At 43.9% G+C, this 17,229-nt stretch overlaps 1 protein-coding gene across 1 annotated transcript in view; it reads left to right on the forward strand.

The window, feature by feature from the left end:
* ulk1b (unc-51 like autophagy activating kinase 1) overlaps positions 1–17,229 on the forward strand; it is a 39,134-nt gene that overhangs the window by 4,047 nt on the left and 17,858 nt on the right. Inside the window, exons 4-12 of the mRNA XM_064942872.1 lie at positions 4,219–4,251; positions 7,718–7,754; positions 8,555–8,728; positions 11,305–11,378; positions 11,707–11,808; positions 15,912–15,970; positions 16,297–16,379; positions 16,478–16,528; positions 16,718–16,809. Of these exons, the coding sequence (XP_064798944.1) occupies positions 4,219–4,251; positions 7,718–7,754; positions 8,555–8,728; positions 11,305–11,378; positions 11,707–11,808; positions 15,912–15,970; positions 16,297–16,379; positions 16,478–16,528; positions 16,718–16,809 (705 nt within the window). The remainder of the gene's footprint in view (positions 1–4,218; positions 4,252–7,717; positions 7,755–8,554; positions 8,729–11,304; positions 11,379–11,706; positions 11,809–15,911; positions 15,971–16,296; positions 16,380–16,477; positions 16,529–16,717; positions 16,810–17,229) is intronic.

The following is a 17,229-nucleotide window of genomic DNA, read 5'->3' on the forward strand; positions in this document are numbered from 1 at the left end:
ACTGGAATATGTTCCACGATTCTTCCGATGGCATTGAGGAGTACACCACTTCAGGCATTGGCTTCATCAATTGCCAGGGCGTGTACTGCGAGCCTGCGCTGACCAGCTGGCAAGTGTCTTCACTGACCTTTTTAACCTCTCCCTGTCCTAGTCTGTAATACATGTTTTAAGCAGACCACCATAGTCCCTGTGCCCAAGAACACTAAGGTAACCTGCCTAAGTGAATATCGACCGTAGCGCTCAGATCTGTAGCCATGAAGTGCTTTGAAAGGCTGGTCATGGCTCACATTAACACCATATTCCCATATTCCCAGATACCCTAGACCCACTCCAATTTGCAGATCCAGAGATGATGCAATCTCTATTGCACTCCACACTGTCCTTTCTCACCTGGACAAAAGGAACAACTATGTGAGATTGCTGTTCATTGACTACAGCTCAGCATTCAGCACCACAGTGCCCTCAAACCTCATCAATAAGCTAAGGACACTGGGACTAAACACCTCCCTCTGCATCTGGATCCTGGAATTTCTGACGGGCCGCCCCCAGGTGGTAAGGGTAGGTAACAACACATCTGCCACACTGATCCTCAACACGGGGGGCCCCTCAGGGGTGTGTGCTTAGTCCCCTCCTGTACTCCCTGTTCACTCATGACTGTACGGGCAGGCACAACTCCAACACCATCATTAAGTTTTCCGATGACACAACAATGGTAGGCCTAATCACAGACAACGATGAAACAGCCTATAGGGAGGAGGTCGTGTGGTGCCAGGACAACAACCTCTCCCGCAACGTGATCAAGACAAAGGAGATGATTGTGGACTACAGGAAAAGCAGGACCAGGCATGCCCCCATTCTCATCGACGGGGCTGTAGTGGAGCAGGTTGAGAGCTTCAAATTCCTTGGTGTCCACATCACCAGCAAACTAACATGGTCCAAGCACACAAAGACAGTCGTGAAGAGGGCACAACAAAACCTATTCCCCCTCAGGAGACTGAAAAGATTAAGCATGGGTCCTCAGATCCTCAAAGTTCTACAGCTGCACCATCGAGAGCATCACTGCCTGGTATGGCAACTCCTCGGCCTCCGACCGGAAGGCACTACTGATGGTAGTGCACACGGCCCAGTACATCACTGGGGCCAAGCTTCCTGCCATCCAGGACCTCTATACCAGGCGGTGTCAGAGGAAGGGCCTAAACATTGTCAAATACTCCAGCCACCCTATTCATAGACTTCTCTCTACTACCGTATGACAATCTGTTCCGGAGTGCCAAGTCTAGGTCCAAGAGGCTTCTAAACAGCTTCTACCCCCCCAAGCCATAAGACTCCTGAACATCTAATCAAACCTACATGTACATATTACCTCAATTACCTCGACTATCCGGTACCCCCGCACATTGACTCTATACCGGTACCCCATGTATATAGTCTCGCTATTGTTATTTTACTGCTGCTCTTTAATTACTTGTTCCTTTTATTTCTTATTCATATTTTTGAAACTGCATTGTTGCTTGTAAGTAAGCATTTCACTGTAAGGTTGTTTTTGGCGCATGTGACTAACATTTGATTCGATTAAGTTTCCAAATTTTTTCAATAGCCTTTTAATTTGTTCCTATACTACAAACTTTTCCAAAACAACAAACCGAGCTCTCCTTAGTTCTGCGTTCAACAGGAAGTGACGAGAACACAAGTTGCAATTTCGAAATTTGGTTGTGTATCAGCAGTTTTACTCTTATGTCGGTCAACATTTTTGGGATTGCTAGCTATCTAAATTTGTTATCATTGCCAGCAATCTAAATGTGTTATCATTGTTGAGGCCCCTCATTGTCGGGACCCCCGTTGATTTTGTTAGTCTCACTCCAATATATTAAAAACCACAAATATTTCTCTCCAACCTATGATAGGATGCTGGTACGCAGACCCGCGAGCAACTGCGGCCCCTTGTGATGAGTTCAGATTATTTGCGGGCCCCCACCCCCATCAAAGTTGCACATCCCTGATCTAGATCATTAGGCTTGCCTTGTCTTTTCCTATTCCACCAGCTTCAAAGTCTTACTGTATTTCATGCTACAGTATTTCTATAAGATAGGTTTTGTATTTACCTTTGCTGCAGTTAACCTCGTAAAACCATCCAGAAGCTTACATTCTGTTTCGCTACAGTCTGGTAATTTTCGAGTCTAGGCTGATGTAGGCCTCTGGGCAAACATACATGTATGTTTGACCTGTGAGGTAAACACAGTTCTGTGCATCCCTGCATGATATGTGCTGCAGTTCACTGGGCTCCTTGCTACATGTGAATGACGTGGTGTGTGGAGAAGAAAAGCCATGCCCTGTGTTAAGCTCCTGTGTTGGCATGTAGGCCTACACTCCTCTTGGCACATAGCATTGGGGAGGAGCGCTGTATGCATCATTTTCTATTGTATGCTGGTTGTCATAAACAGGATATGTTAGTAGGTCGGTAAGCCAAAACCACATTGGGCAGACATACTGTATCTCTGTCCCTGCCTGCCTGGCAAAGTACAATGGAAACCAGATGGCTGGCTGCTATCTGGCCAAAAAAACAACTTCAGAAGCTTTGACTCAGCAGTAGTTAACTCTGAGATCAGCCAGTACTCTAGCTCTGATTGGCTGTCGAAAGAGACCTAGACATGGAGAAAGAGCAGGGTCATGTGTTTCTATGTGAAGGGCTTTTTGAAGTGTGCTGCACTGTCTTGTTTTCATAAGGCATGTGCCATGGCTGACAAGCTGTTGGTAAAATGTAGAGAAAAAAAATGGTTGCCAGGGCTCAGTAATGCCCATCTGTTTTCAGTGTCAAAGAGCAGCCAAGCTACTAGGGCCTGGACGATACCAGTATCGTGATACTCGTTAGTATCGTGGCAAGGAAACAAAACAGGCTGATTTAACTTCTTTAGGAAAACAGCCCTAATGTTGGAAACAAACATTATGTTGTCATCCAGGGTCACATTTTATGTATTTTCCAAGCTATGTAGCACACAATATTTGACATACAGCATGTTTTTAAAGGATCACAGAGTTTGGTCTGCTTCTTGTTTTAATATATTCTGATACTGGTATCGTCACAGCCCTACAAGCTACTGAGGTGAGCGTAATATGGCATAACTCTAATTGTTTGTTTGTGCTTTGGAAGACATTTGTTTTGGTTTCAGACAATAGACTTGTACCATCTCTTTAACAGTGAACCTCCCTGGTGGTCCAATAATGCCTTTGTCAACCAAGTCCAGCTGTCCCCCCACAAAAACCCAATTAGCTTTAATGCAGATGCCTCTCTGGAATGAACGCTCAGACACTGCATACAGTAATTTTTTATTACAGTGCTTTATAATCCATTATACTCTTGACATGCCAACTGTTGCTATGGGAGAAGACGAGCCTATCCGTTTCTAAATGGAACTTTCCTGTTTGTGTGTCATGCAGGCAGCCCCCATATTCAAATGGCTCTGTGGCACATTCATGGTGCTTCTGAATTTTAATTAGTCAGGTTAAGCCTTGCTCCCAATATGTTCTATGATGAGCTCAGTTCTATCGGTGTGCTACTTGTGCTGAAGGCAGCAGTGCTGGAGAACCCTGTAGAGGTTAGCTTGCTAGATGTTGATCCTCTCCACCTTTAGCTGAATGAGTGCGATGACTCAGATAATCGCTTCAGCATAGTTCACACTTTGTCTGTCACAACAGGGGGACCCTCTGAACTCTTCCTCACTCCTGGTCTGCATTAACCTCTGTGACCCCCAGGCAAACACGGACCATACTGTTAGCTCAGCATGGATGGCCCAGGGACTTAGTGTAGTGATGTGCCGTTGCCTCGATCTTTGGTTTGAGCTCAAACAACTTAAAAGCCAGTAGTCATTGTAGTGGATTATGTCAAAGAAGATGTAACATAAGTTCCAGTGAGATAGACTTTAATTTGACTAACATACATTTTTTGATTACATATTCTTCTCTACAAATGTCCCTGTTTAGAAGTCATCCTTCTTAATTTACCCGACCTACTCCAGTGAAGCAATTACTTTTTACTTAAGTCACAGAGCACAAGTAGGTATGTGCCTTCATCAACTCCTGCTCCATAACACATTGTCCAGATCCGATTGTTCCAAGTGGCCAAAGTGTTGACATGCGAAAACCTCCAACACCTGGATGTATTGCTCTTTCCTTTTTGTCCTCTGCACCCACCCTGACTTGTGTGTGTTTGTCCCTCTCTAGGAAACGGCCAGTTCTGTGTACCTGGTCATGGAGGTAAGCTTCTGGTGTTGTAATGTTTGTCTTTGGCCCTTGTTTTGGTCGGAGGTTCGACACAAGCACTCCTGCTCTAACTCGACCCTTACTGAGACTGCAGTGAGCTAGGTCCTTTGGCTCGCAGGAAACATGTGCATTGGGGAGAGAATTAACTTCTGTATAAAGAAGGGAAAAAAAGCTACAGATCCTCGGTTGTGCCTAATCAAATTACAATCGGACCTCAGGACAGCTATTGTGTTCAGTTAGGCTTAGGGTTGAACAATTCGGGGAACTTTTTATAATTCCCTGGTTTCCCAAAATCCCAGTTGGAGGAATCAGGAGGGTTGGTATATGCAGGAAAACAGGAATCCTCCAACATGGATTTCTGGGGGGAAAAAGGGAATTTATTGAAAGGTCCCAGAATTTTACAAACCTATTTACAGTGGCAAGAAAATGTATGTGAACCCTTTAGAATGACCTGGATTTCTGCATAAATTGGTCATAAAATTTGATCTGATCTTCATCTAAGTCACAGCAATAGACAGTCTGCTTAAACTAATACTACCGTAATTGCGGGACTATTAAGCGCACCTGAATATAAACCGCACCCACTGAATTATTAAAAAATATGTATTTTGTACATAAATAAGCCACACATGTCTATAAGCCGCAGGTGCCTACCGGTACATTGAAACAAATTAACTTGGTCACTATCTTCCTCCTCCTGTGCACTGAAACCACTGAAGTCATCGCCTTCGGTGTCGGAGTTGAATAGCCTCAGAATTGCTTCATCCGATGTTGGATCGTTTTCATTGTCGCTCTCGTCACTTTCATCCGGAGGCAAATACCCCGCTGAGCTCATGCTGCCCATTCAACACGCAGCAGTCCAGCCTTTCGAAACCCGTTGATGATAGTGGATTTTTTGACAATGCTCCACGCTGTCAGGACCCACTGGCAGACTTGACCATAAGTTGCTCTTCGCATGCAGCCCGTTTTAGTAAAGGATTTCTCCCCACTTGTCATCCAAGCCTCCCACTGAACAAGGAGCACCACCTTAAATGCACGATTTACACTGATGTTGAGTGGCTGCAAATACTTTGGGCCATCTGCTTTTCTTCCCTCTGAAAGCTTTTGTTGTCTTTTTGCACTGAGTCAGTTCCTCACGCTGCTGTTCCCAACGTCTTATCATCGACTCATTAAGGCCAAGCTCCCGTGCAGCAGCTCTATTTCCTTTTCCAACAGCCAGATCGATCGCCTTCAACTTGAAAGCTGCATCATATGCATTTCTCTGTGTCTTTGCCATGATGAGGGTGACAAAATTACTACCGTAATCAGAATGATGGGAAGTTTGAGCGCGCTCAATTTACGTCACATTATGTGACGGTGCTCAGTTTTTTGGCGGCATGAATCTTGTGAAAGCGGGAAAAATCCATAAATTAGCCGCGTCATTGTATAAACCGCGAGGTTCAAAGCGTGGGAAAAAAGTAGCGGCTTATAGTCCGGAAATTACAGTACACAAACAATTATATGTTTTCATGTCTTTATTGAACACACTGTGTAAACATTCACAGTGCAGGGTGAGAAAAGTATGTGAACCCTTGGATTTAATAACTGGTTGACCTTCCTTTTGGCAGCAATAACCTCAACCAAACGTTGTCTGTAGTTGTGGATCAGACCTGCACAACGGTCAGGAGGAATTTTGGACCATTCCTCTTTACAAAACTGTTTAAATTCAGCAATATTCATGGGTTATATGGTGTGAACTGCTCTCTTGAGGTCAAACCACAGCATCTCAAATCGGGATGAGGTGAAGGTGTATTTTCTTCTGTTGAAGCCATTCTGTGTTTTGGGTCGTTGTCCTGTTGCTTCACCCAACTTTTGTTGAGCTGCAATTGGAAGGCAGACAGCCTTACATTCCCCTGCAAAATGTATTGATAAACATGGGAAGTCATTTTTCTGTTGATGATAGCAGCTGTCCAGGATCTGAGGCAGCAAAGCAGACCCAACCCATGATGCTCCACCCACCACACTTTACAGTTGGGATGAGGTTGTTGTGCTGTGCCTTTTTTTTCTCCACACATAGTGTTGTGTGTTCCTTCCAAACAACTCAACTTTAGTGTAATCTGTCAAAGAATATTTTGCCAGTAGCACTGTAGAACATCCAGAGTTATTTTGCTAACTTCAGACATGCAGCGTTGTTTTGTTTTTTTGGACAGCAGTGGCTTCATCCGTAGTGTCCTCTCATGAACACCATTCTTGTTTTGTTTTACGTATCGTAGACTCATCAACAGAGATGTTAGCATGTTCCAGAGATTTCTGTAAGTCTTCAGCTGACACTAGGATTCTTCTTAACCTCATTTAGCATTCTGCATTGTGCTCTTGCAGTCATCTTTGCAGGACGGCCAGTCCTAGGGAGAGTAGCAACAGTGCTGAACTTTCTCCATTTATAGACAATTTGTCTTACTGTTGACTGATGAATATCAAGGCTTTTAGATACTTTTGTAACCCTTTCCAGCTTTATGCAAGTCAACAATTCTTAATATCTTTTGTTCGAGGCATGGTTCAAGTCATGCAATGCTTCTTGAGGATAGCAAACTCAAGTTTTGTGAGTGTTTTTTTATAGAGCAGGGCAGCTCTAACCAACATCTCCAATCTCGTCTCATTGATTGGACTCCAAATTAGCTGACTCCTGACTCCAATTAGCTTTTGGAGATGTCATTAGCATAGTGGTTCACATACTTTTTTACAACCTATACTGTGAATGTTTAAATTATGTATTCAATATAGAAAAGAAAAATACAATCATTTGTATGTTATTTGTATAAGCACACTGTGTTTGTCTATGGTTGTGACTTAGATGAAGATTTTGTTTTTATGACCAATTTATGCAGAAATCCAGGTAATTCCAAAAGGTTAACATACTCTTTTCTTGCCACTGTAGGCTAGTAGGTTTCATGGTTTCCATTGGGTCATGTCAACTTAACCGCCCTCCATCTATGAGGGTTCTGACTAAACACCTCAGTAGCTTAACAAAATAAAAGACCCAATTCCTGCTGAACTCAACTTGACTGTTTCTCTAGCTTTCTTGTTAAAAGGGAACTTGTATGTCTTACAGAGTGAAGTGACACAAGACAAAACCTGTTCAGGGTTATACAAAGGAGTCAAAAGACCTCCTGTTGTCCAAATGTACCCCACCCAATGACCAGGCTTCATTCATATTAATGCTGCACCATCAGTGTCATTCAGTTAGCCGCCACCCCTCTCTCTCACACACACCTCCTTAGTGAGGAGTATTATGTATCTATCCCCATTGGGGCTGTCCCTGACTAAAACTTTGTATATTTGCTAAAAAATGTAATTTGATTGAGGGTAATGTCAGGCATTTAAAGCCTTAATGTTTCTTCAGCAATTCAACCACTGTGTGTGTTGCTCTCTGCTGATTGTGTCTCCTAATGTCATTCCATTTCATCTCTCTATCTTTCTCTAGTACTGCAATGGTGGGGACCTGGCGGACTATCTACACTGTAAGTGGACTATTTCATCTGTCAAAAGCCCAGAGAAGCTCTCATTAGAATTGCTTGCTTTCCTTCAGTTGGGCCTCTGTAGCACATAGTGTGACAAATTCAGTGGGGGAAGGTTTCAGAGCACTCAATGAAATGGGGGAAGTTTTCAGAGCACACAGTGACTGGAGCCAGCTTGTGTGTGAAAAAAGCTTGGTATATTGAACGTCACCTAGAGCATCAAGGCAGAGTATTGGAGTATGTTGGCAAAGTGAAAATGAAAGCTGGGATGATGTAATGGTGGGTAATGAGGGTGTGGGCTGAAGCAACCAGGCCTCTGAATTTAGCACAGGAAGTTTAGGCCCTCCCTAGGCTGCTTGTTTATTTAGACTCCAGTCCCAGGCTACAGGGAAGCTGTGTTTTGATAGGCTGCTGGGGAACAGGTCTGGTGTTTCCGTTAGGATGCAAGGGGGGCACGCTGTCTGACTTCCACAGACGACTGAGGGGGAGGGAGGGATTATGACACCATCTCTGGGCCAGGGAAGTGATTGGAGAGAGAGGTCAGTGGGGTGAGAGCCAGAGGAAGGTGGAATGAGAGACGATGCCTCATCTGGGCCTGTTTTTGCCGTTACATTTGGAAGTGAAATGAACATGCTTGTTATGGTCTGTGAAGCAAGGCTAACCACACGACAGTCAAATGGCACCAAAAAGAAAGTTCAGTATTGAAAAATAACATAATTTACATACTTTTGATAGTCAAATAAGGTGGAGTATTTTATTTTCCCTTAATGTCAGTCTGTCCTGTCCCACCCCTCCACCCCTAGCCAAAGGCACCCTGAGTGAGGACACTATCCGAGTGTTCCTGCAGCAGATAGCCGGGGCCATGAGGGTGCTGCAGGCCAAGGGGATCATTCACAGAGACCTCAAACCACAGAACATTCTGCTCTCCTACCCCGCAGGACGCAAGTCCCACTCTACCAACACCTGCATCAAGATAGGTAGGGTGGTGTGTGTGCACATACTCAGTAATGCATCATATAAATGATAGAGACGTGTTCAAGCTTATAGCTGTGAATTATTTTTTATTTTTTTATTTTTATTTAACCAGGTAGGCTAGTTGAGAACAAGTTCTCATTTGCAACTGCAACCTGGCCAAGATAAAGCATAGCAGTGTGAACAGACAACACAGAGTTACACATGGAGTAAACAATTAACAAGTCAATAGCACAGTAGAAAAAAGAGAGTCTATATACATTGTGTGCAAAAGGCATGAGGAGGTAGGCGAATAATTACAATTTTGCAGATTAACACTGGGGTGATAAATGATCAGATGGTCATGTACAGGTAGAGATATTGGTGTGCAAAAAGAGCAGAAAAGTAAATCAATAAAAACAGTATGGGGATGAGGTAGAATGAATGAGTGCAGGGCTGAAGACTGAAGAGCAGAATTTTATACATCGTTAGTCCTTACTCATATTAATCCTTCTCAGGCCCATGTATCCTGCAGACAGAATTGATTGCCTTTGTGAAGACTGAAGCATGCTTCACAACACACAGCTATAATCCTGATACTTCTTTTGAAACTTGCTCATTTATTTTTGTGTGGATATTTCTCAGTGCCCATTGATCTTGAATGTTAGCCTTTTTAACCCCACAAATCTAATTAGCATTAAACAAAATCCCCATAAACATCAGTCAGGCATCTGCCTATGTTGCAGTTCTGCATCTGTGGTGAAAGGTGACAGAGCTAGAGCAGTGTTTGTCAGACCATGAGACATCCCGAAAATTGTTCTTCACACAAAATCGTCTGTAGCGTCGAACGGTTTGGCCTACACACTAATACCCCTCTATGGTAAGATGAGACTCTCACGAACACGTAGATGTTGCTTTAGGACGCCCACAGGTCTCACAAGACTTGTCCGAAGGTCCCCAGTACCAGTTGAAAAAATGAATTGCACTCTCTGTTGTTCCATGTAGTGAATCTGTTATTCAATGCGTTTGTATGGGCAAATAGCAGTAAGGCCTAAAAAATCAGATATATTTATTTTGATACTTCAAGGGGTCTCAACACTTAAAATCAAATAGCTAAATGATCCTTGGTATGACCTTAAAACAATTTCATATAGTTTAGTAGAGGTGTTTCGACTGATTTCTTGTCAATGCTAATATTACAAAAAATTGCTAGCTAATCAACAACTGTAACAGTGTATTTGAGAGACAAGTGCTCGTTGTACAAATGTATTTGTTGCAATAAACATTTGGAGAAGATGTATAGTTTATATGTTATCAGCAATCTAAGCCAGCCCTGTCTGTTTTACACCATAGTTGTGTTCGCATCGGTTTTGTTGCTAAACAACCAACCTGTTTATTGCTGAATCATCTTTTCCCCCTTCTATCCCTCTCTCTCCTCTCCCTCTCTCTCCTCTCCCTCTCTCTCCTCTCCCTCTCTCTCCTATCCCTCTCTCTCCTATCCCTCTCTCTCCTATCCCTCTCTCTCCTATCCCTCTCTCTCCTATCCCCCTCTCTCTCCTATCCCCCTCTCTCCTATCCCTCTCTCTCTCCTATTCCTCTCTCTCTCCTATTCCTCTCTCTCTCCTATTCCTCTCTCTCTCCTATTCCTCTCTCTCTCCTATCCCTCTCTCTCTCCCTCTCTCCTATTCCTCTCTCTCCTATTCTTCTCTCTCTCCTATCCCTCTCTCTCTCCTATCCCTCTCTCTCTCCTATTCCTCTCTCTCTCCTATTCCTCTCTCTCCTATTCCTCTCTCTCCTATCCCTCTCTCTCCTATCCCTCTCTCTCCTATCCCTCTCTCTCCTATCCCTCTCTCTCCCTATCCCTCTCTCTCCTATCCCTCTCTCTCCTATCCCTCTCTCTCTCCTATCCCTCTCTCTCCTATCCCTCTCTCTCTCCTATCCCTCTCTCTCTCCTATCCCTCTCTCTCCTCTCCTCTCCCCTATCCCTCTCTCCTATTCCCTCTCTCTCTCCTATCCCTCTCTCTCTCCCTATCCCTCTCTCTCCCTATCCCTCTCTCTCTCCTATCCCTCTCTCTCTCCTATCCCTCTCTCTCTCTCCTATCCCTCTCTCTCTCCTATTCCTCTCTCTCTCTCCTATTCCTCTCTCTCTCCTATTCCTCTCTCTCTCCTATTCCTCTCTCTCTCCTCTCCCTCTCTCTCCTCTCTCCTCTCCTCTCCTCTCTCCTCTCTCTCTCCTCTCCCTCTCTCTCCTCTCTCCTCTCTCTCTCCTATCCCTCTCTCTCCTATCCCTCTCTCTCCTCTCCCTCTCTCTCCTCTCCCTCTCTCTCCTATTCCTCTCTCTCCTATTCCTCTCTCTCTCCTCTCCCTCTCCCTCTCTCTCCCTCTCCCTCTCTCCTCTCCCTCTCTCTCCTCTCCCTCTCTCTCCTCTCCCTCTCTCTCCTCTCCCTCTCTCTCCTCTCCCTCTCTCTCCTCTCCCTCTCTCTCCTCTCCCCCTCTCTCTCCTCTCCCTCTCTCTCTCCTATCCCTCTCTCTCTCCTATTCCCCTCTCTCTCCTATTCCTCTCTCTCTCCTATTCCTCTCTCTCTCCTATTCCTCTCTCCAGCTGACTTTGGGTTTGCACGGTACCTTCAGAACAACATGATGGCTGCTACTCTGTGTGGGTCCCCTATGTACATGGTGAGCACTTCTAGTTCCTTACACACCCTCAAACAGCCTATGGTCATACTCCCTAGTGGCGCAGCGGTCTAAAGCACTGCAGGAGGCGTCACTACAGTCCCTGGTTCGAATCCAGGCTGCATCACAACCCTGCTGTGATTGGGAGTCCCACAGGGCGGCGCACAATTGGCCCAGCGTCGTCTGGGTTTGGCCGGGGTAGGCCGTCATTGTAAATAAGAATTTGTTTTTAATTGACCTAGTTAAATACAGCATATTTATTTTTATGTTTTATCTGCCATTAGGTACAATGTTTGTATGCAACTCTGAAATGTTTTCCTGTATCCACCAGGCACCTGAAGTCATCATGTCTCAGAACTATGATGCCAAGGCTGACCTGTGGAGCATAGGAACCATTTTGTTCCAGTGTCTGACAGGGAAAGCCCCGTTTCAGGTGAGCACCATAGTCCTAACGATATAAGACTCAATCATACGCAGATATACCCAACTCAAAGAGAGGGTGTTTAAATGTTTAAAATTAATCCACTCAATGCAGAAACGGGTCATTCAGAGAGGGAGAGAGAGAAACAGAGACACAAGGTAACAATTGTTTATGATTAAAGGGACCAGAGTCTGTCTGTTACCATCATCATTATCATGATTTACATCATTCAAAAGCACCAAATAATGTATTTAGAAGCCCACTAGGCTACTAACTTGTTGTCAATAAATGTCCTGGATAATAGAAAGGAAATACCTTTGGGTGTTCCTACAACAGCCTAGGCTATCCTACACAGTCACACAAAGTAGCCGACCTCGGTGTCTAATCCCATGCACAGAACCATATGAAAACATTAACTCATTGCCTTGATGCCTTCTCTGTTAAATCTTTAAGACCCTGGTGGTTTCTCTGTTAAATATTTAAGACCCTGGTGGTTTCTCTGTTAAATATTTAAGACCCTGGTGGTTTCTCTGTTAAATATTTAAGACCCTGGTGGTTTCTCTGTTAAATATTTAAGACCCTGGTGGTTTCTCTGTTAAATATTTAAGATCCTGGTGGTTTCTCTGTTAAATCTTTAAGACCCTGGTGGTTTATCTGTTAAATCTTTAACACCCTGGTGGTTTCTCTGTTAAATCTTTAAGACCCTGGTGGTTTCTCTGTTAAATCTTTAAGACCCTGGTGGTTTCTCTGTTAAATCTTTAAGACCCTGGTGGTTTCTCTGTTAAATCTTTAAGACTCTGGTGGTTTCTCTGTTAAATCTTTAAATATTTCAAATGTACCCTACTGTAAATCTGTAGACAATAGCAGATAATCAACATAAATGTAGGGGTATTGGGTTGGATCTTACGCAGATCACAACTTCCCTCGCGCAGCGAATGAGTCCTCAACATGTTCTGGACACCGTTTTCCACACTGGGTGTTTTTGCATCGTATGCTAGATCACAACAGCTGTTTGTCACTTGACTGTCAAGTATTCCTGGATCAGAAGGAAATGATCCAGGATGGTTGACAATATCACGAGGCCTAACTAAACAGGAACCTAAAGCGCATCCAACAGGTAAGTCGATTAACTTTGGCATAGCCTATTGAAGAACCATACAAACGTTAGGTGACTCTTTCAGGAAGAAGCATTTGAATTTGCAATCATTTTGGATTTGTGTGCCCATAACCCTAACCCTAAAATATCAATATGAACGTTTGATAAAGCGGTGCTGCCGTTAATAACGCACCTTCTTATAGACTCAGCTCGACTTGTCCCGCTGATGGGCCATAAGGGGTTGGAAGCAAATATCAAGGAATTATCATAGGCCTAGTTTTATTATATTGATAATTAGATTCCATGAAGCAATTTGAAAGTAAATTAATTATTACACGCTTGAAATAACTTTTCTTTATATGTGAACATTTGAAATATATTCATATATTAATAGGCTTATCGATTTCACGTTACTCCCCCAACCTTGATTTATTTTCTGTGTCTAAAAGGAAGACAACGATTGCAGTTCATAAAAAAATAATATTTTATACAATATTCTGCCCATATGAACAAATGTATTTTAAGACATACGTGAACAAATATATGAAAACCTTCAGACGGGTTTTAAATGAGTTTACCCACTAATGTATGCTTATGGATTAAATTTGTCAAGTTATTCGCCCAACCCTGTTTTATTTAGGTTATTTTGTTTAAAAGAAAGGCAACAAATGCAGCACATTTTTATTTATTCAAGCCCTATATTCTGCCCATATGAACAAACTGACCACTAGCCAGCTGTCGTTCCCCAGCCATTTGCACACACTCATTGTGCCTCAGCCATTTGCACACACTCATTGTGCCTCAGCCATTTGCACATACTCATTGTACCTCAGCCATTTGCACACACTCATTGTACCTCAGCCATTTGCACACACTCATTGTACCTCAGCCATTTGCACACACTCATTGTACCTCAGCCATTTGCACACACTCATTGTACCTCAGCCATTTGCACACACTCATTGTGCCTCAGCCATTTGCACACACTCATTGTGCCTCAGCCATTTGCACACACTCATTGTGCCTCAGCCATTTGCACACACTCATTGTGCCTCAGCCATTTGCACACACTCATTGTGCCTCAGCCATTTGCACACACTCATTGTGCCTCAGCCATTTGCACACACTCATTGTGCCTCAGCCATTTGCACACACTCATTGTGCCTCAGCCATTTGCACACACTCATTGTGCCTCAGCCATTTGCACACACTCATTGTGCCTCAGCCATTTGCACACACTCATTGTGCCTCAGCCATTTGCACACACTCATTGTACCTCAGCCATTTGCACACACTCATTGTGCCTCAGCCATTTGCACACACTCATTGTGCCTCAGCCATTTGCACACACTCATTGTGCCTCAGCCATTTGCACACACTCATTGTACCTCAGCCATTTGCACACACTCATTGTGCCTCAGCCATTTGCACACACTCATTGTGCCTCAGCCATTTGCACACACTCATTGTGCCTCAGCCATTTGCACACACTCATTGTGCCTCAGCCATTTGCACACACTCATTGTGCCTCAGCCATTTGCACACACTCATTGTGCCTCAGCCATTTGCACACACTCATTGTGCCTCAGCCATTTGCACACACTCATTGTGCCTCAGCCATTTGCACACACTCATTGTGCCTCAGCCATTTGCACACACTCATTGTGCCTCAGCCATTTGCACACACTCATTGTGCCTCAGCCATTTGCACACACTCATTGTGCCTCAGCCATTTGCACACACTCATTGTGCCTCAGCCATTTGCACACACTCATTGTGCCTCAGCCATTTGCACACACTCATTGTGCCTCAGCCATTTGCACACACTCATTGTGCCTCAGCCATTTGCACACACTCATTGTACCTCAGCCATTTGCACACACTCATTGTGCCTCAGCCATTTGCACACACTCATTGTGCCTCAGCCATTTGCACACACTCATTGTGCCTCAGCCATTTGCACACACTCATTGTGCCTCAGCCATTTGCACACACTCATTGTGCCTCAGCCATTTGCACACACTCATTGTGCCTCAGCCATTTGCACACACTCATTGTGCCTCAGCCATTTGCACACACTCATTGTGCCTCAGCCATTTGCACACACTCATTGTGCCTCAGCCATTTGCACACACTCATTGTGCCTCAGCCATTTGCACACACTCATTGTGCCTCAGCCATTTGCACACACTCATTGTACCTCAGCCATTTGCACACACTCATTGTGCCTCAGCCATTTGCACACACTCATTGTGCCTCAGCCATTTGCACACACTCATTGTGCCTCAGCCATTTGCACACACTCATTGTGCCTCAGGCAATTGCACACACTCATTGTGCCTCAGCCATTTGCACACACTCATTGTGCCTCAGGCAATTGCACACACTCATTGTGCCTCAGCCATTTGCACACACTCATTGTGCCTCAGGCAATTGCACACACTCATTGTACCTCAGCCATTTGCACACACTCATTGTACCTCAGCCATTTGCACACACTCATTGTACCTCAGCCATTTGCACACACGTGCTTTGCCTGCACTTCAATATTTCAGACTGGTATGGAAGCAATCTGTTTTGGTTTTCTCTCAGAGACTTGTCCAAACAGATTGACTTTTCTAAACAAACCGTCTTATCTCAACAAAACTATTTATCCAGCCTTTCCTAAGGCTCTCAGGTAGGTCAAAAGATGACAGTCTAATTTAGGGAAACCATAGAGGTGTCTTGTCTCTGAGAGTGAACTACATACAAGTAATCCAAACTGTGCAGACAGGATTTTTAAAGGTCAACTGACTGTTTCCACTTTAGATCTTTCCACTCTGAAAATAATGTGTGTGCATGCAAACATTCAAGTGATTTGTTCTGTCTGTATATAAAAAAAAATGGTATTGTATTTGCGAGACGTTCTATTGCACATTTGGAGCTAGTAACATAAGCATTTCACTGCACCTGCTATAACACCTGCAAATCTGTGTACACGACCATTCAACTTTGATTTGATGTGTGTGTGTACCCGTAGGCTAGCAGTCCCCAGGACCTCCGGCTATTTTATGAGAAAAACAAGAACCTCAGTCCCAAGTAAGTGTTCACCAACTGTCTGTTTTTAGAGACCGAGGGTTCAGATTTCTTAGATTTATTCTTTCACAGGAGATTGTTTGTTGAATGTTGCTTCCATTTTAATGTACTAATGTTGTGGGAGATCATATTTCATCATTGCCTGTGTTACAAATTACTTTTGATTATCATACTCTCACATACTGCTTTTAGCAGCTTTCACTACCATAATCGTAAAAATAACAATTTTTGGCAAATTGCAAAACATGCCCCTGATCAGTTGTTACAGCAGGAATGAAGTGTAAAGTACCATCACGCATTCATGGTGACGTGTGTGTTTCCCCTCCCAGTATCCCCAGAGAGACCTCCTGTCCCCTGAGGCTTCTGCTGCTGGGTCTTCTGCAGCGAAACCACAAGGACCGCATGGACTTTGGTCAGTGGGGCCACGCTCATTATTTAAGAGATGCTTCAAATTGATAGGGTATCCCCAGCATGTTCCTCACTTTCAATCTTTTTCTCTTCTCATTGTAGAGGAGTTCTTCCGTCACCCCTTCCTGGAGGCGAGCTCGTCCATGAAGAAAAGTGACTAATAGTCCTTATTCATCCATCTTCCATCCCTAACTGAAACCTCCAAACCATGCCAATATTGATTTTCACTTGTTTTCTTGGTGATTTTTGATGGGTTTGACTTAATTGGCCTATCTATAATATCAAGAGGTCAGTCTGATTTATTACTTTGAGAATTGATATTGATATTTTTCTTTCATACAGCAACTCCTGCTGTGACCATGACATGCTTTCCCAGCTCCGCTTCAGCCAGCTCCTGTAGCAGCTCTTCCACCTCACACCTGGCCTCCCCACCGGTGAGTGTGTGTGTGCATCAATATATACATGGTTGTGTGCATGCTATACAGTGTATATACCATGTGTTTGTTTAAAGCATCTTGTAAACAGCGTGATTCAGAGGTGACCGTAGTAACTCATCCGTGGGGCCTCAGTCTTATCACTGATGATGTGTTCAACTCTGTGTGATAAGGCCCAGCTGTCTGACTTAATGACCCATAGGCAGAATAGACTGTTATTGCCCAACAGTTGATAACATACTAGGTTAGAGCTACTGTTGATCAAATCAAATTGTATTTGGTCACATACACATAGTTAGCAGATGTTATTGCGAGTGTAGCGAAATGCTTGTGCTTCTAGTTCTGACAGTGCAGCAATATCTAACAAGTCATCTAACAATTCCCTACCAACTACCTAATACACACAAATCTAAGTAAAGG

Source organism: Oncorhynchus masou, chromosome 28 (assembly GCF_036934945.1).
Source record: "Oncorhynchus masou masou isolate Uvic2021 chromosome 28, UVic_Omas_1.1, whole genome shotgun sequence".
Lineage (NCBI taxonomy): Eukaryota > Metazoa > Chordata > Actinopteri > Salmoniformes > Salmonidae > Oncorhynchus > Oncorhynchus masou.